This window comes from Panicum hallii, chromosome 3 (assembly GCF_002211085.1).
Source record: "Panicum hallii strain FIL2 chromosome 3, PHallii_v3.1, whole genome shotgun sequence".
NCBI classification, from domain to species: domain Eukaryota; kingdom Viridiplantae; phylum Streptophyta; class Magnoliopsida; order Poales; family Poaceae; genus Panicum; species Panicum hallii.
Genome location: NC_038044.1, coordinates 2,530,041 through 2,549,733, shown reverse-complemented (window position 1 = coordinate 2,549,733; position 19,693 = coordinate 2,530,041). Strand labels below are relative to the sequence as shown.

Genomic DNA, 19,693 nt, shown 5'->3' with positions numbered 1-19,693 from the left:
CGGCTCGATGGTGTGGTGTTTCGCCATCGATTATTGGATTTGAATCGGCTGCATCCTCTCGACCTGTTTGTTTTGACCTGGTAAAGAGGTGAACTCAGTCGAGAACAATAAAATTGTTTTTTGCAACATTGCTGTCGTGAGCTATGCCTCATTGGTCGTTTCTGAGTATCGTTGGGACGGAGGGAGTATGTGTACTTGTTGTTATGCTCTCTTGAAGTGATTTAAAATACTGCTGAGGCCTGTCTCAGATATCTTGTGGCAAACTGGCAATATGCTGTTTCGATGCAACTTAAGACCGGACGAGAATGGGAGGCATGCATATTGCACGACGGTATTTTTTTTTAACATTATCTGTAATTTTTAAAGTAAATATAGAATCTCTCTAATAAGCTTTCTCCCTAAGGTAATAGAAATGTGCATTGTTGGAGCGGTGGATACACTAACAAATTTTGTAATCCAGGTTGCAGCTTGCATTCTCCTATTGTCATCCTGGTTGCCATATTTGTAGCCACATGTCAATTGTCAACATTACAGGCCCCTGATGCCACTGATGGACTCCTGACAGGACCGAGCACCTAGCTCCATGCATACCTCATCCGTGGTTCCACAGCCGCAGGAGGCAGATAGAGAAGAGGAAGCACACCTACGGGCGGGGACTTGACCTGCCGTGCCGGGCGCTACAGCTGATCACTCACAATTCACAACGGCTGGCATCTTCCCTGTCAGATCAATCAAACACAGTAGCGGCACGCTGTCCGCCGCGAATTCCCATCGGATCCCCGTTCGGCTCACCAGCCCCGCGACACGGAGCATGTTCTCGTCATGTGCCGCACGCGGCGCCGGGCCCCGAGGCGGTGTCCGGTAAAGCGCCAGCCGCCACCAACCGGCCGCGATCATCACCGCGCCCCCCCCTGCGGAATCAATCTGGATCCCTCCCTCCGGCCGCGTCCGGATCTCGCCTCCTCGCGACGGCAGCCTGCTGGCTCGATCGGCGCGGGCGCGCGGTCTCCGACCGCGTGTCTCGCGCCTTTTCTTCCCACGAGCCGCCTCCGCCGCGGGGCCGTCTCGCTGGCACGTGGGGCCAGCGGCCGAGGACGGCGGTCTGGAGATACCGTACGAGTTGTTTGGTGTACGTATGCGTGCTGCTAATGTGAATTAAACTACTTCCCATAATAATTCAAATCCCATGAGCTTGCGTGACAGTGACATGTCGAGGATTATCCTGCCAAATTCCGAAAAAGAAAGCAACCCCCTTGTGCTTTGTTTTTCTCTGCTCTTTTTCTCTCCCTCTGACTTGTGCCCTGACATTGTAGCGTACCATCATCCAGGACCGGCCGCGTCTCGCCAACCCGTCTCGGCGGCCGCGGGCCCACGGCGGAGACTCCGGGCAACGCTGTCAGCCGGGACCGGGGACCAGTGACCGCCGCGCCGCGGGGCCCACCCGTGCCCGGAAAGCGAAGGCGATTCCAACGAAACCCGCTTTCAGGTGGAGGATACCGTTCGCGCCCGTGAGGCCGTGAAGGGGGCCGACGCCTTTCCAGGAAGGCGGAGCTGGGCTGCCGCTTCACGGTCGCTTACAGGTGGGCCTGGCGTACCCGCCGTAATCCACCTACCCGTACCTGTACAGCTACGGCCATCTCATCACGGCCCTATTAATTCCCGTCCACTCCCTCGGCTGCACGTGCTGGCCGATGGGCCCGGGACACCGACTTGTGGGGACACGTTGCGCCTCGACCTGCTGCTCACGGGCCCCGCAGCCGGTGTAGAGCCACCTGTCAGTGAGACGAGCCGGCCATTAAATCCCTGCACCCACCTGTCTCCTTCCTCCTCTTCTCGCCTGCTCCACCACCACACCGCTTTCCCGCTCCGCCTCCCCTCCGATCTCCGTACACGCCGGCGAGCGGGGCCCACTGACAAGCCACCCAGTCAGGCACCAAGCCGCCGCCGCCGCCACCCCCAGGTTGCACGCGCCGCCGTCATTAGGTCCCCAGTCCTTCCATCGCCGCTGGCTTCGCCTCCCGATCTGTTAACTAGCGAATCTCCTCCGAGAGGGGCCCGTCCCGCCGCAGCCGAACCCAGCGCCGCCACCGGCGCCGCAAGGTACCCTCGCGTCATCCTCACGCAGTCGCTGTTCAAGTGGTGAACTCGCGCTCCCCCCGCGCCGCCGCCGCGCTCGGCTACCGCGAGTCTCCGGAAGCTTCCATACCCTAGGGTTGGGCAGAGAGAGCAGGGAGTCTAGGCCTCTCCATCCGCTGGGATCGAGGGAGGGATGCGCGGATCGGGGCGGCGGGCGCGGCTTGGATGTTCAGCCGCATGAGGTGCCTCGTCGGCGGCGGCGTCCAGGACAGCCCGCGCTCAGCGGCCAAGAGGGTCTCGCCGGCGTCGTGGCGGGTGGACACCGCCGCAGCAGAAGCAGCCGCGGGAGCTGGGGGCAAGGGACCGGTGATCTGCTTCAGGCCGCCGGATGTGATGGAGACGGTGCACGAGGTGGCCATTTACATCCACCGCTTCCACAACCTCGATCTGTTCCAGCAGGGGTGAGAATTCTCGCTTTTCGTCTTTGTTTTTTCCGTGTAAGTTTTCTCGGGTTTAGGTTCTTTATTTCCTTTTAGGGAGAGCATGAAAAGTTCCAAGTGCTTTGAGGTAAAGGGTACGGCCACTACGCATTTCTAGACTACGTGTTTGGATTTTCGCGAACATTTCTTTTGTTAGCTTTCTCATTTGGTCGGTTGTTTCCGACATTTCTTCTCGCAACTGACGAATTCTGATTTTCCCCATAATTTTGTTCCCCTCACTGCAAACTTTGTCCTTGAGCTATGTGCAGACAATTTTCACTTGATACCTCGTCTGAAGCTTTTCTCACTTGTCTGTATAGTGTAAACCTTTGGCATTGATTTTTCTTTCTCATGAGATGAATTTTTGATTATGCAGATGGTACCAAATGAAGATTAGTGCAATGTGGGAGGAAGGTGGCACCAAAACACCGGCTTCACCTGCCAGGGTCGTCCAATACGAAGGTGCGCATCTCTCTGGGCACTGGATTTTGCGATTTGATCGTCTGGTCTGATACCTTTCACTTTCAAGATGCGCTTGCAGTGGAAGTGAATGTTTAAATTGGTACATATGCTAGCATACAGTATGTAACTGTTTGGTTGTTTTTCAGTAGTACTATCTGATACTATCCATAGTATATGATACTGAGAATAGTAAGTTGCCTATTTACAGGTAGTATTCATTGTCATTTTTCAGAGGTGCCCTATGTCAAGAAACTACCAGACCATCTAATAATTCTACCTTGATAACGTAAAGAAGTTTGTCGTGTAGCTGGATATGGAATATAACTTTACTGGTGTGTCATCAATAATATCCCCTTGTTTCTGTACTTGTCACCTATACCAAGAGTATATCTAACAATCTACGTGTAAATGCTTATGTTCCTTTCTGTACTGACTTAATTGTCAAATTGTGCTAGTTCAGGAGTGCACTTTCTTTGGTGTTAAAATGATGATGAGATATTGAAAACAGAACCAAAGGATGTCCGTGCGTTACTTCCTGTCATACTTTTTTCCTGAGTGCTTATTGAGCACGTGAACACATTTGTCCTAGATCTTCTCTTCAACTTGTATGATATAGTGACTATCTTTTGGCTCTCTCTCCAGATGTGTTTCCATATCTTGTTTTGTTATAAAGTAAAGAAGTATCTCAGCGGATTTTGGTTGCTGTTGATCATGAGATTCTTTCATCAAGTACTCTGCAGTTGTCAATCTTTTAGCTAATAGATAATGACATGGTAGGTGGATTGTGCAGCTTCTGATGTTGGTGCGGACGATGCGCTAGGCGTTTGGAAAATAGATGATGTCGATAATAGCTTCTACACACAACCGTTTCGGATCAAGTATGCGAGACAAGACATCTATCTATCGGTTATGGTGTCTTTCAACATATTCAACAGTGAAGAAGAGGTTGGCTTTTTGGCTAATCTTTAATTTCTTTGAGCCCATATTACTGTAGCCTTTTTTAAGTACTATAGCCTTATTAGGGTTTTGCTTTTTTTTTTAGGGTCCAGCAGCTTCAGCTGTGATGTTGAAGTTCGAGCTGATTTATGCCCCGACACTTGACAATGGGTGAGTAGACATTTTACCACTTGTGATGTTCTTCCTAGACTTTGCGCATACTTCAGTGCACTTGTATTTACGAATTTCATTTAGCAATACTGATTATGCTCTTGCCTTTCTGAGTTCTAGGTCTGAGATTCAATCTTCTAGTGTCGCATCTTCAGCAGCTGTGCATGAATTTAGGATCCCACGCAGAGCTCTCCTGGGTCTACACTCCTACTGTCCGGTTCACTTTGATGCGTTCCACGCTGTGCTTGTTGATCTGACGTTACATATAGTGTACCTGAAAGCTGGTGCAACTAAACCATCATTGAAGGTACACAGGTTTGTGAAGCTTTTTAGCTTTAATGTTCTTTGAAAATGGCTGTCCCATGCATGCTTGTTTGACGTTTTAACTACCTATTATCTAAAAACCTGGATACTGTGAATAACTTCTGTAATGACCGTATAAAACAGTACATCGGGATGCTTAGCTCAAATATAGTGGTGTTCCAGATCTAAGCACTTGGTGTTTGAATCCACAAATAAAAAATAATTACTGCCAGCACGACTCTTGTGGGATGGGCTGGAAACCTGTACTAACTCCAGAGATGCAAACTTTTTGAAAACCTTGCAATCCCCAGATGTTGGGTTCAAAACAAATGTCTGAGATCAAACTCTACAGGTTCAATTAACTTCTTAATTTAGGGGTCTAGGGGGAATCATTAGTCAGAAACTTCATTATTTGCTAGAGCAACTATTTTACGGCACATAAATAATCATGTAAGTGCTATCATTTTTATATGTTGAAATATTCTGCATTTATTTCCCAATAACTGGATCCTGCAATTTTAGTTAGTATCATTGATTGTTATGTTTTTGTTCTCTTTTGTTGAATTCTTTTAGTAAAGTGGCATTTTATTTGCAGGTACCAGACCAAGGTTTAGGTCCTACGTCATATCACATTGTAAAGGCGTTATTAACTTCTAGGAAAATGTTGCTTGAAGAATTGAAGAAAATCAGTGATGCTATTGGTAAGAGAATAGAGGATTTAGATGGTGCTGACTTGAATCTTGGTAAATATGAGTCAGTTAATCCGACAAATTCCGGGCTACCTAATTCCAGTAAAGTGTTCCCTGCAACTGGCAAGGGTGTTGGACAGTTGGCTGGAATTTTACATGAATTTTTAGAGGTATGCTTCATTTTCTATTATGATGATCTAGGATTATCTTAACGATAAGAAAGTTATGGATTTAAAATATGTTATGCTCGGCTTCTGCAGAGACCCAATGATGTGGTTAATGGTACAGAAGATTCTATGCTGTATACTCTTCCCAAGGAAGAGCTGTTAGAATTGTTTCTAACTGTGAGCGGCCAACTTTCACTTCTATGGAATGCATTCTTGAAATTTCATAGGCAAGTATTCTATTGAGTTTATCCTGTATTTGCAGTGGCTGTGTATTGCCATGTCCAACAATGTTTTCTTGATCTATTCAGGATAAACAAAACAAAGATATTGGACTACTTGCATGATGTTTGGGCTATTGACAGGAAGGCAGAATGGTCAATATGGACTGTTCACTCAAAAATTGAGATCCCTCATCGCTATTTGCGGAGTATGAATGATGACTCATCTCACCGTCATTCCCTTCTTAGAGTTTCTGGTTCAAGGAAGTTCCATGATGATGTAATTGCTCTCTCTTGAATGTCTAGAGTAGACTTTCAGACATTTTACACCAAGAAGTTCTATTCATAAGTATTTATCACTCTTATCTCTACTGAACGGTCTATATGTATGTGCAGCCTGTACAGAACTCTGCTTCACGAGCTGAACTACATAGGAAAAGCATAGCACAGATGAAGGTTTGACACTGCTCTGTTCTTTAGAGAACAGTTGCAAGTGCAAAACTTGCTTTTGAAACATGTTACTGATTTGAAGCATTTTGCAGATCAATACACAGTCTGTTCAAGATATGCACATATATGCTGATCCTTCACGTGTTCCTGTTGTTCTTATAGAACAACATGTCATGGTTGTTCCGCAGCATGGTTCCAGCAAGGATCTGGCTCTGGATGCTTCGGAACAAACAGATACTATTGTGCTACCTAAACTACAAGGAGACTCTTTGGCACCCAAAAGTAGTTCTGGTAAAAAAAGTGGACGCATCTTGCGAGCCATCATTTTTGTGCATGGTTTTCAGGCAAGCTCCATTCATCTGTGTTAAGTTTGATCCGAGTTAGAAGTAGTAGTTATCTGAACCTTACTCTGATTTGAATAAACAGGGTCACCATTTGGATTTACGTCTTGTTAGAAATCAATGGCTTCTATTGGATCCTGGAGCTGATTGCCTAATGTCTGAGGCTAATGAAGATAAAACATCTGGAGACTTCAAAGAAATGGGTAGCAGGCTGGCTGGGGAAGTAGTTGCCTTCCTGAAAAAGAAAATGGATAAGCTTTCAAGATATGGAGGCTGCAAAGAGCTGAAGTTAAGTTTTGTTGGTCATTCCATTGGGAACATCATCATTAGAAGTGCCCTGGCAGGTCTTTTCCAACTTTCCTAACAAATCCTTTGAAACAACTGATAGATATGTTGCTGATTTTTTATTATTTTTTTGGTCCATCTTAACAGAGCCTGCATTACAACCATACTTGAAGAATCTCTACACTTACATGTCAATATCAGGGCCTCATTTGGGTTACTGGTACAGTTCAAATTCTTTGTTCAATTCTGGACTCTGGCTGCTAAAAAAGCTCAAGGGAGCACAGTGCATCCATCAACTGACTTTTAGTGATGATCAAGACCCCCAGAATACGTACTTTTATAAGCTCTGCAAGGTACAATGTCAGCCTACTTCACTTTGGAGTAACTTCGGCCATTCAATCTGTTACAATTTATATCAGATTTTTTTCTACATTAAGATGAACTTACCTCCAACTATTATTGTTTTCGTTATCCTTTCTACAGTTAAAAACATTGGAGAACTTCAAAAATATCATATTGCTGTCGTCACCACAGGTTATTCACTTTTCCCGTGTCTAATAGTTTCAATTAACTTGTCGGGTGGAGTGATAAATTGCTGCACTACATTATTTTTAGCATCTGTAGTCCTTGTGTTGCATACCATGGTAATGACACATATTCTTCCAGGATGGTTATGTGCCATATCATTCCGCGAGAATTGAGCTCTGCCCAGCTGCATCATCTGACACCTCAAAGAAGGGCCAAGTCTTCACAGAAATGCTCAATAACTGCTTAGATCAGATCCGTGCGCCATCATCTGACACCCGGATATTCATGCGCTGTGATGTGAATTTCGACCAGTCCAATCAAGGTCGAAGCCTAAACACTATGATTGGCAGAGCTGCCCACATCGAGTTCCTGGAGACTGACCTCTACGCCAAGTTCATCATGTGGTCTTTCCCTGACCTATTCCGATGACGATACAGCTCATCTTTGTGATACTCCCACATACCAAACCAATAGTGCACACTACTGAGTACTGACCAAGCAAGGAAAATTAAGCTTGCATAGCATAAATGCTCCACCAGAATCCAACACCAAGATGGGTAGCGCTGTAAAGATCCTAGCAGCAATTGTTTTCCAGCTTGCTAGATTCGATTTGTATAAATAGATGATTCTTTTTCAGTTCCATTCATAGTGCTGTAGATGGCCACCTTTGCTGTGAATTCATAATCATTGTTGTCTGGTGTATTTAATACTACAGTTTAGGATGTGCTAACGATCAGTGAGCTTATTGTGTCCAAACAAGTGTTTTACGTTTGATTTTTCATCTCTGTGAGCCTGTAACCTGCTTTATAGATGAGACGAGTAGCCTGCCTGATAGAGAGCTGGATGGTCCAGATACAGCCGGGCGTAGTGTACTGGTCCTGCTTGGAGAAATTACTGTATTTGTTCTGGCATGTTGCCATGACTTTCTGCTTCTAAAACTGCTTGTCGAGCCGTCCTTTTCTCGTGCGGTCATGCTCGAGTCAGTGTTGCATATGTGCGTGACATGCTGGCTTTTCCGGTGGCAGCCGAGACCACCCTGATCTGGTTACTGGTGGTGATGTTGGCTGCACGTCTGAACCCTAGTCCAGAACAAGGCAGAATGGCACTTGCGGTAAACAGTTTTGACTGTTGAAAAGCAGAGTTGGTTGATCCGTTCAGCACTGGGTCATGGGGACGAACGGTGCGAGGGTCCGCAGCCGAGCCTGGTCGTCGTGCCGACCTCCGGTGATATGAGAGGAGCGGCAGGTGGAGGGGCCCGTCTGTCGCCGCCGACGCGAACGTGACGCCAGGGACGGCGGGTCGCCATTACGGCGACCGACGACAGCAGCCGGCGAGGGGACCGGGGGAGAGGGACGGGCTGTTGCTGCTGCGGCGGCACCAGCTGGGTGAGCCTACCGCTGCTGAAACAGCTCTGACCAAGAACAATTCTGCAAGGGACCCGACAGCTCACGGCACTGACGGGTATCACAGGTTCACAGCGCTGCCTACACAGCTTGGTGCTGAATTGGCTAGTGCCCAAACAAAACAGAACCTTCTCCCATGTCATTCTCTCCATCCTGGTGCCGATCATCCATTCTGCATGACTACACTAAGGGGTGAAGCATCCAAAATGAGGCAGACAAGTAATCAGTAGGTGATGGTGGAATTCAGCTGCATTTCAACAAGGAAGACTACCTTTCCTCATCACAGTTTCTGCTACCTATTGATCAGGTCCGATCTAGCAGAAACCAGAGCAGTAGGCCATAAACGATTACAATTAGGAATCACAATTGAGCATTCAGACGGCTGATGCTTGTTGAACACACAACACAAACAAATTAATTCATCGTGAATCCAAACAAACAAAGATAATTCGTTCAACCAGATGAAGCGCCCATGAACAATAGAATGAACCAGCGGGATTATCAACAAAACAATTGAAAGACATGGTAAGTATGCTAGAGGACAAGCAGGGAATATTTTTTAAATGTTCTTTCTTATCACAACTTTCCCATTCAACGGCATCTGACAATGTGTGATGGTGCAAAATATACGAATAATACCAGATTGTAACCGGCAAGTTCAGTTACAGAAGAAAGTTCTGTTTCCTCATTTCATTTTGTCCATCAAAGATCGCATTTCTGCTAGTGTGCAGACCATGGGAGATGGTGACGAAAAAGACAAGAATAGAACACTTTGTTTTGCCGCAAAAGCAAAGGAGCACTGTTCTCTCTCATGTTTCAGCTACTTACTACAGTCAAACATAGCAAAAACAAGATTATACAGCGCTGAACATGATACCAGATATGTACAGATAATTGCAAACTCAAGAATATTCTTTTTCTACATTTTCTGAAGAAGATCATCTCTCAAGTGATCTTGGTGAACTCTGGAGTATGGAGCATAACAAGATCATATAGTTTTTAACATTTTTTGTAAAGAAACTTCCCCATATAAAGGCATCCAATGCTTTTAGATTGCCTGTGATCTTTGCAAAACAAAACAAAACATTCTGACCATCTCAGATTGTAACTGGCAAGTTTAACCAAGGAAGAAAGTTTTCCCACCTCATTTTATCTTAGATAGATCAAAGATCACATTTCTTAAGTGATCAAAGAGGACTCTGGACAAAATGTGAATTTAGTCGTCGCAGACACGCACATAAAGCTAACAAAAATTTGATGAAATATATACCAAATGCAGCATCAAAAACATGGGAACTAAGCAGCCATCTTTACATCATGATGGCCACATTCAAATCCCTTCTTTACAAGAAGATACACATTTATACTTAATACGACCAGAACATAAACAAGCAAACCAAGAGCAAGAAAAGCTACCTAGGATCGCCACATTGCCCAATTGAAGGCAGGATTTTGATCGGCGAATCAATCGGCATTGTGCATGGACGAATCAAGACCATCGACACGGCTGCGCACAATGCGGTGGAACACCTCGCGCACCTGCTTTTCCAGTGGCTCCAGACCATCCCTCATGGCCTCACACACGGCAGCGAGCTCTGCTGCAGCCTCCCGCACATCGGTCTCTCTGTCACCAAAGAGCGGGATGGGGGCTGCGTCAATTGCTTCGGCGAGCTTCTGCGTGGACTTCTCGAGCGAATGGATCTCTTTGAGCAGACCACAAGCATGGCGCCTGTCCTTGCGCTTCCCCTCCTCGGCTAGGCGTTCTTGCAGGGAGAGGAGAGGCGGCGCCCAGGGGAACGCGGCGCGCGGTGGCGCGGCGGGCAGGTGGTGCGCCTGGAGCGCGGTGCCACGGTCCGGGCACGGGACGGCGGCGACGAGCGCCCACGCGGCGAGGTGGAGCACGCAGCCCATGGAGTAGACCGGCGCCGCGAGGCCCGCCTCGTGCGCGCGCGGCGCGGCGAGGCCGGCCCCGATGGCCTGCAGCTGCCGCGCGGCGGACCAAGTGCGGGACACGCTCCACGATAGGGAGCGGAAGTGGGAGGAGGAGGCCGAGGCCGTGGCGCTGGCGACCGCAGAGCGGGACGGGGACGCGCGCGCGCGGCCGAAGGAGCGGTTGCGGTGGGAGGCCAGGAAGGACGCGACGCCGCCGCTGCCGGACGCCGCGGTGTCGTCGACGAGGAGCCCGGAGAGGTCGGAGAGCGCCTTGCGCGCGCGGCGGAGCTGGCCCTCGTGGATCTCGGCGGGCCCCCGCAGCACGGAGGCCGCGATGTCGGCGAGGCGCTCCCAGCGGCGCACCTGGTCGACGCCGTCGCGCGCCGCGTTGCAGACGTCGAGCGCCTTGACGGCGCGCTCGTGGAACTCGGCCACCATCTTCTCGGCCGCCGCGGGCAGCGCCCCGCGGCGGCGCGCCTGGGCCACCACGACCCGGAACTCCTCCTGGCAGATGACGAAGGCCTCGAGCAGGCGCCGGATCCACGCGACGGAGAGGAACTCCTCGCCCCCGGCGGCTGCGTCCCCTCCCGCCTCGCCCCCGGGGAGCAGCTCCGCGAGGGTGGCCGCGACGTGGCGCTGGAACGCCTCGAGGTCGGCCTCCTCGCCCGACGGCATGGCGGTGTCCCTGCGTAGCGAGAGCAGCGAGCGGCCGAAGGAGAAGGGCGAGGAGGTTGAGCCCTGGTAGTCCGTCACCGGCATGGCCTGGCCTCCGGCGATCCCTCTCGCCGCCTGCCCGGAGCGGATCTCGTCTTGGCGGGCGGGCGGGCTTAGCGGGTTGGCGGGTGCGCGCCCGTTGGTGGTGGCGTGGCGAACGGGAGCTCGCGATGGGGATGCGGGTGACCTCGAGGAGGAGCGGGGGTGGTGGGCCGCCTTTATATGAGGCCGCGAGATTAGGGGGCGATTAGTTAAATTAAGGCGATTAAATATAGTTAATTTTAGGGGAGATGGAAGGGGAAGGGGCTCTATTTATTTATAGCCTGCAAAATTCTTCTGGGAGCCTGGCTGGAATGTTTCATGTTTCCCTCAACATGGGCGTGCTGCTTGATTCCAATCCCCATTGATTCCACCACAATAATTAGCGAATTATTTGCTCCCAGAAACTCCAATCCCCGTAGCCCTTGACATCAATCATAATCCAAAATATATAAAAATATAGACAGGTACGACGAGCAAATACGTCATGGAAATGCCTTTTTTCTGTTCAAATTCACTAGGCATTTGAATTAGTATAGTCCTGGAAACCGAGTACCCTTTCTCCGGGCCGCGCGAAACCGAGTGGACGCGGGCACACGCGGCCGCGACGCGCCGTGGACGCGCCGCGCCTGACGCGTGGGCCCCGCTACCCACGGGAAGAAGCACGCCCGGCGGGGAGCCGGCAGGTTTACAGAAATGCCCCTGGCCCGCGCCGCGGCAGGAGCGCCGCACGCCGGGGGCAGTTCCGGGACAGCGGCGGCGCGGGCGCGGACGCGGACGCGGTGCTGCCTGGTCCATGGCGATCGGGCGCGGGAGTAGGCTTGACCGCTGCGGGACCCACGCGACGGGTGCGGTGCAGGAGGAGATGGAAAGGTGGGGCAGTTATGTCAGTTAAAACTGTCGCCGGCGGTGGGTGAGGGGACCGGTCGGCACGTGGCGGTTGCGTGCGAGTACGGATGGTAGTTGGCTGGGCGGGCCCACGTGCTAGTGGCTGCCAGGGTAGAGTATTTTATTTTTTTATTTTTTTGTATATAAAAATAAACCCGTCTGGGCTGGCAGACAAGTCGTATTCTATCCATCGTTTTCTGGCGCTGCGAGCAAGCGGCGGAGCACAGGAACAAACGAACAATCAGTTGATCGCTTTCGCTCGCTCGTCGTCTGATAGTACACATGGGCCATGGCCGGCTGGCATGATAATTTCTGACATTGTCTGACCATATGACGGTAAGCCGAGAATTCAGGTATGCTTGCGTTGGAAGAGGGGGAAAAAACCCCTCCTTTGATGGTGAGAGGTATTCATGTTTCTTTTCAACTTGTAATGCAGACACTCATGGCCACGGCCACACATTTCTACGCACTTCTAAGAACTTGTACATGTACCCTGGTACATCTAGATCCTCTCATGTATCTGGTGGCATGGCTTATACCGTCTGCGACATTTTCATGGTTAGATGGTAGTTCATCTTGTTGGGCTTGATTCCGGTAGAAGCAACGATTACCAAACAAACTTTTACTAGATCGATGCCATAAGAAATCAGGTAGGTCTGCTTTGTACTTTTCTTAATAAGATCACTTAATGATAGCTGACGCTGATCAACGGCCACGCTTTCCTTTCGTTTTCCCCGGTCAAACGGAGTGGTACTAGTCCCGCACTACAGCCAGAACCACTACTGCAAAACAGATCCTGGTAGTGGGCCCGGCGACGCAGCCAGGTTAATCGAACCGAAGCATTGGAGCGCCGGCGTTCTCGGCGACACGTGGCGCCGTGAGCTCGTAGCCGGGGCGTCGGGGCTCCACGAGGGAGCCGCCCATTGGCCGCCTGCTTGAGCTGACGTGTCACCGATGGCAACCGGTGAGTAGGCTGGTCAAGTCAAGCCACACGGCATCCCCGGTGGCTTTGACGGGTTGAGCGATGCATTGCATCCCTGGATAGATTGGAATCGGATGATCCAATTGCCAACGCTGCACGCATCATCCTTGGGTTCAACGACGAGCCAACTGGTGCGCAAGCTGGGTCCAACGGCCACGATATCCGGTGTTATTTTATTGGCAGGTTTGAAGGGGGAAGCTGGATCATTAGAATAAGCTATTATTATTGGCACCATTAAAGGTGACGAAAAGCTGGTCAAGGATTCAAAGGGTAAATAAATAATAGTTTATTCTGGTGTCTGGGGCACTGCCAGGTTGCCTTGTTAAATCTGGCATTCTGGCACTGGTGGATGGATGCCTCTGGCATGACAGGCTCCAAAGAAGAAAGCACAAGCGACCAGAGTGAAACCATTGGACTGTACTCCAAGCAGGAAGCACCCGTTCAGTTAGAAAAATCAATGTAATCAATGTGACCCGAGATACGGCTACACTGAACATTCAGATTCAGTGAACCAACGTGGCCCAGGTTAGGAATGGGGAGGATGGGATTTCATATTGCAGCCAAGAACTGGCATCTGGCATTATAACACAAAATGTCCACCTGACACCTAGATCCGTGTGGCTCTCAGAAAAGTGTCCTCCAGACACCAGCATGTGTCATTATATGGTAATCATACCACCAAAATTACTACCAACAATTCGCGCGCAGCAATAAAGCTTGGTCGTGGGATACCAACACTGGTAACCGATGCAAGCATCAAAGTCGCGTGTTAACAGCAATTTATCCAGAGTGGACACAAAAGTTGAGGGGAGAACCACAATGCAGAAAACAAAGCAGAAACTAGTTTTTTAGGCCAAAGACCAGCTTCGCCCAGCTTTTTATAGAAAGCAGGAAAAAGTTTAAATGGGGTTGCCAGTTTTACAATCAGAGTGTAAAACTAGTTATGCTCTCTAGCCAGATGTTTGTGGTACCCTACCATTCAAGGAAGCTTCATGGAAGAATTGTGCTGCTCCTGTTTATTTCACAGTACTACTAAGATGTAGACGGAGGAAACGACCAGCTTGGTCCAACAGTCTCGCTAACTGAACCTCGGAGCCGTCATCAATGTGCTCTCTTGATTTGGGAAAAAGAATGTCAGATAACTCCCGTCAATCCATAGCTTCTGAACATAAAAGCTGCACCTTGATGAGAGTATGACCACAAAAGGCCCATCTTTGCTTTAGGAAGACAAACAAGCAACGACCATGACGGGTTTCAGAATGATGTCAGGCCAACAGCTGCTATTGGGCACCAAAAGAAGCAAATCAAATCAGCATTTTTGCATGTAACAAAACTTCAATTACACAATCTTGAGCTCCGCGCCTTTTGCAGACTGCCCAAGACACTCTCAACCAGCTTATCCTTCTCTTTATCTTCTTCAGAGTCCGACACAAAAGAGTACTGCTTCTGTGATGGCCTTGTAGACCTCTGCATGTTCCCTGCAGCCTGATTGTCAAGATAACCTGGGTTTCTCGTAGAACAGTCCACAAGCCCGTCGATGTCTTGAGATTTCTTGTTAGAGCCATCATCCTTGCTACTGTTCCAGGAATCAATGATTTGAAGCAGTGAGCTATGCTCGGCATTTCCTCTAGCCTTTTGGTCCGCTTGACTGTCGTTATCCGAGAATTCATCATCTGAAGGAGTAGGAGGACGGTAGCACATTTCCTTATCGACCTCTGCAGCAGCAGTTTCAGTAGTGGCAGATACAGGACCAAGCTCCTCCCAAATCAAGTCGTCACCATTGTTATGGTTTCCACTTCCCTTGCTGCCAGCCCGCCCATTCTCGTTTTCCGCAGGTAGAACCCTTGGGAATTTTATCCTGGCACCAGGCATAATCTGCAACAGTGATGCAAGGTCCGGATACCCAAGCTTCTGATGATCAAGCTCATATCCATGCTTCTGAGTAAAACGATGCTTGAAAATGCTGATGTTGAATCCATATTTATGCTGCGATAGAAGCTCATTCAACAGCTTGTGACAGTCTGACAGTATCTCCTCCCTAGTAAGAGGCTTGCTTTTCTTATTCTTATCATCTAGATATTTGCCCTTCTGTGGCTTCCCATTGACAAAAATGGAACTAAGAGCAGTGGACTTGCTGGAATTCGATGGAACACATGTTCTCTTCTGAGGGAGGGTAAGACGGAAAGGGAAAGGTCTGGAAGAAGTTTCTTCAATCCATTTCTTTTCCGAAATTAACAAATGTACCAGATGATGCAGATCTTTCTCAAAGAGGCCTTTCAAAGGCCAACAACCTAGCTTCTGCAATCCATGTGCCAATTCCCCCCTGGCCAAGAAAAGTCATCAGATAAGAACTGCTCTCCCTTAAATAAGCCAAACATAACTTTGCACATCATCTCATAAATCCTTTTCTACTTGCAAACGGAAACATATATAAGGAATTATGTATGCTGAATGCTCAAGTAAGCAACGATTGCTCATAAGATTTCAAAATGTGAGGTGATGCTGAGCTTAAAAGTTTCAATGACACATAATGAAATCATTACATGCACCTCATCTATACTCTTCTCTTCCTGCAGGCTGCACCTTACAAAATATGATATGCTACAAAATTACCATCGTTGGAAGTATTAAGGTAATTGTAGAAGAGGATATTTGTTAGACTTGAGGAACAACATAGAATTCATCTTGCTAATAACTTTCTCTAGAAAGCTACAAATACAAACCACATGTTTAGACAATTAAAGACAAATTGCATAACTGCACCTTGCCCGTATCAGTCTACAAAACCTCTAGCAAGCGATCCATAGAATGATAGGAACAATTGGCATTACTAGCATAGATGTGCCAGAGTTGAGAGTTATTTCTGCTTACTACATCTATTAATTGCTTCTAACATAAAAAAAAGGAAACAACATACACATAAATGTGCCAGAGTCTGACTTCAAATTTGCATAAGTTTGAATTCCAGGTTAAAGAGACAGCAGCTTTTCTTGCATAAAAATATGATCAACAGGAAACCAGAAGCGTTAGTTAAAATCTAAAGGGGGGGAATATTTACCTTGTCTTCGCTTTCAAAACAAGCTCAGACCCAAGACGTTTTGATAACTGTTGCTCCAAAAGATCCCACAAGTGAGCCTTTGCAAATATTTCATTAACCACCTGCTGCCCTCTTCCACAAGTTGAAGCATTTGAAGATTCAAATTCTTCAATTGAGTCAATTGGTTCATCAGCGACATTGCTGTTGGTTGTATTATTGTCTGCATATGATTTTCCAAATGTCCACCACCTTGAAGCCCAGCTAAACAAGCCCTTATTCATTTCAGAAGAATCCTTTTCTCCAGCTTTACCCATGGAAACAGATGCAGATCTACTGCATGGTTCTGGGTTTTCAAGAAATGATGGATCTCTCTTTATTCTTTCAGAATTGTCATCATCAGATGAAATTGGCAAATTACCACTTACTGCTGCAGTACTATTGGTGCCATCTGAATGGTCACTTTTTGAAGCGTTCTTATGGATCCTCCTCAAAAGCTTTATACAGCGATCAGCATGATGCTCCTGCAGAGGTATTCGCAAACCATCAACCACTTCAGCAGAAGTGCTTTCACAATTTTGAGAAACCTCAGGCTTGGCATTATCAGGGCCATTCCACAATATCCGGATCCTTTTAAGGAGTCCATCTTTGTTAACAACATTTTCCACCCCTGAGGAAGAGGGAATTCCAGGGGTAGTCCCTTCGTCAACTTCCATGTGTTTTGCTGGTGACTCTGTCTGTGCACTCACATCAGCAGTTTGGTACTTCTTTCGGTCCTCAGACAGCAAAACCAATGGGGAAGATGAGACAGAAAATGTAGGTGGATATCCAATTACAGTCTCTGTGAAGCTTTTGCTCCTTTCAATACTTTGACAAGAACTTAGTGGCTTTGAATTTACTTCAGGGGTTGACATCAAAGATGGATGCTTCTTATCATTTTGTGCTGTTCCGGTGATGTTATTCTCACTGACATTACCTTGGGCTGAGCTAAGGGCCTTAGAACTTCCTTCACCAGGCTGCAGCAGGCCTTTGCTGACCAAAATTACATATGGCTCGTTTTTACCAGGTGGAGGATCTACCAATTCAACAATATCTGGCATTGATCGGAGAAAGCAAGAGAATTTCTTGTGGCCAAAGAAATCTGTGCCCCGAAAAACATTATTCTTCACAAGCTCAGATCGGAGATATGAGAGGCTCAGCCCTTCAGGATGTGGACGTAGTGCCTCCATAATTGCATTGCTTACAGATTTGGGGATTGAGCAATGCTTGCTATCAGATGGTACTGAACAATGCTGGGAATCAGATGGTACCTTGATGGGTTCCGTTGATTCCTTCTCCAGGAAGGGATTATCCAGGGCTCCTTTGTAGTGACCATACCAAGATCCATGTAAACCATCCGGTGGGTGGTTAAAACGTTTAGGTGAGAAATCCTCCCCTTTAACTAAAGCATCCCAAGGCCACATAACTGTTGCTGCGCTGCACAGTACACTGGTAGTACTACTAGGACAAGCAAGCAGTACATTGTAGTTGCTCATTCGCAATCGATGCAAGAGGTTTGCAAAATCACTATCCCCAGATATAAGGAAAAAATGAACTGGTGGAGGGTTCTGAGCAACCCAGTAGACAAGATCAACCATAAAGGAACGGTCAGAACTATTCTTCCCATCTACATTATTGAAACAATTCTATTAGTACAGACTAATAAATAACCAGAACGCTACATAAGAAAAGAACAACTTAAATACGCAATGCCAACTTTGTAATATTTTGAGGGTACCAATGCAACTTTTGCAACTTAACATTCCCCCTAATGCCATCTAAGTAATCACCTGGAGATGCCAACACCGTATTGAACCTGACAAAAGATAGGTAGAACTGATACCAGGAACAAAATGATATGGCATACGTCATAACCAAACCATCCCCAATTTCCCAGTACTAAAAGCCAGACATATTAGAAAAAAAATCACAAGGGTTCTTGTTATAAAAAAAAAAAGACACGGACCCTTACATATAATGTTCTATATGCAATATACTACCCATGCGGAAATTAAATGTTACCAAAATCAATTAAAAGTACAGTTACCTAACCAAGAAATAAGACACCTTCACAAAACTGAGTCTATCAAACAATAATATCCTACTTTATACTACACAAAAAAAATATTTCTAATGGTAATTAAGAGCAATAAATTTCCCACAGTTCACTAGACAAAAGGAATGCTCCTTTTCGTCTAATAATAATCTTAAGTTTTAACTCTTGCCACAGAGGACATAAACTCCAGGTAAAGGAGTAAAATAAATCAGTGGATTTGAAATGTAGACAGAAAGAAAGTTCCAGTACCAACCAGAAACACTCTACTTTTATAACAAAACGGTGATATAACTCACAACCATCATCCATCCAGCCTGTTCTACGGAAGAGTTTTTTTTCTCTAAATTCTAACCTACAATAACGATTCATCCCTGCGATTGGTAGGCAACTAAATTTGGCATCAAACTTTGTGAACAGGAAGTTAGAAATCAACAGAGCAATGGATGCGAAATATATCCCATACAAGCTTCTCTCTAACTTGGGACCAATAGCATAGCAATGCGTATGGAACCACCGACCCAGCGACGAAACGTCCAATAAAAAAAAAATGCACGAAAAGCCAACGTAGTAGATTAATCTAGATATCAGGGGCAGACAAATCATCATTTTTAATACTGCTACACATGTGGTAAGGAAATTCTGGTAGACGTTCCAGAAAGGGCCTTCCAGAAATCACAACAGCAGGGATGAAATGGAACGGAGCACAATTAAAGGGGTAGGAGAGCGGGCGCGAGCACGCAACTGCGTGGGACGTGGGAGATGGAGACGCCCGTAGCGGCGAGCGCCTCCTGCGAGGACCGCGCGAGCTGCAGCACGTCACCGAAGGCGGTGATGGAGAGCGGCCCGCGGATGCCCGCGGCGCGGAGGGCAGCGGACACGCGCGGGGCGACGCGGCAGACGTTGATGCCGTTGGGGATGTTGCAGTTCTCGAAGTCCCACCACACCGACACCCGCACCGCCCGGCTCTCCTCGTCCTGCGGCGGCGGGGCCGAGGCCCGCCGCCTCTCGCCCCCGCCGCCGTGGACTGCGGAGCTGAGGCGGCGACACCCGAGACCGCGGACGACGTGGGAGTGCGCGGAGAGGCGGCGGAGGAGGATCTGCGACATGGCGGCGGGAACGGATCAGCGGCTGCTGCGGCGGCGCCGATCCACGCCGGCGGTTGCGATTTGTGGCAGGGTTTTTGGAAAAACCCTTTCCGGTTTTCCGCTTTGCCACGAGGGTACGAAATGGAACCGCCTTGAATCCTGATGGGCCAGAGGCCGCAAGTATACTGGGCCCATTTCAGACGGGCCTCAGGGGGCTCCTTGATTGATTTCTGACTGATTGATGTTCAGAGCAAGTAAACTGGGCCCCATTTTAGATAAATTTGTGACTTTTTTATAATTTGTTAAAAAACTTTATGTGTGGTAGGAGGAATCAATCGAAACACTCTATTTTAAACAAATGAGTTAATTCACAAAATACAACTATTTACGCTTAACTATACGCAGCTACAGCATTT

At 47.8% G+C, this 19,693-nt stretch overlaps 3 protein-coding genes across 4 annotated transcripts; 1 reads left to right on the top strand and 2 right to left on the bottom strand.

The window, feature by feature from the left end:
* Nucleotides 1-1,820: 1,820 nt before the first annotated feature.
* LOC112886270 (protein FAM135B-like) lies at nt 1,821-7,886 on the top strand. Of its 2 annotated transcripts, none has more exons than XM_025952111.1 (14): nt 1,821-2,537; nt 2,932-3,017; nt 3,808-3,962; nt 4,060-4,124; nt 4,245-4,431; nt 5,023-5,286; nt 5,377-5,510; nt 5,592-5,781; nt 5,898-5,957; nt 6,044-6,295; nt 6,378-6,636; nt 6,725-6,930; nt 7,061-7,111; nt 7,244-7,886. In XM_025952111.1, the coding sequence occupies exons 1-14, from the start codon at nt 2,302-2,304 to the stop codon at nt 7,532-7,534; spliced, it is 2,436 nt and encodes an 811-aa protein (XP_025807896.1). In that variant the 5' UTR covers nt 1,821-2,301; the 3' UTR covers nt 7,535-7,886. The 2 variants fall into 2 exon arrangements, with proteins under 2 accessions (XP_025807896.1, XP_025807897.1); XM_025952112.1 differs by having other exon boundaries at nt 2,513-2,537; nt 3,795-3,962.
* A 1,822-nt stretch (nt 7,887-9,708) lies between these two features.
* Nucleotides 9,709-11,382, bottom strand: LOC112886050. The gene has a single exon (XM_025951802.1). It carries the CDS (start codon nt 11,197-11,199, stop codon nt 9,973-9,975), a length of 1,227 nt encoding a protein of 408 aa, XP_025807587.1. The 5' UTR covers nt 11,200-11,382; the 3' UTR covers nt 9,709-9,972.
* Nucleotides 11,383-13,883: 2,501 nt separating this feature from the next.
* Nucleotides 13,884-19,440, bottom strand: LOC112887334. The gene is made up of 3 exons (XM_025953478.1): nt 18,935-19,440; nt 16,122-17,763; nt 13,884-15,386 (listed from the first exon to the last, which is right to left on the bottom strand). Exons 1-3 carry the CDS (start codon nt 19,296-19,298, stop codon nt 14,399-14,401), a joined length of 2,994 nt encoding a protein of 997 aa, XP_025809263.1. The 5' UTR covers nt 19,299-19,440; the 3' UTR covers nt 13,884-14,398.
* Nucleotides 19,441-19,693: the final 253 nt, after the last annotated feature.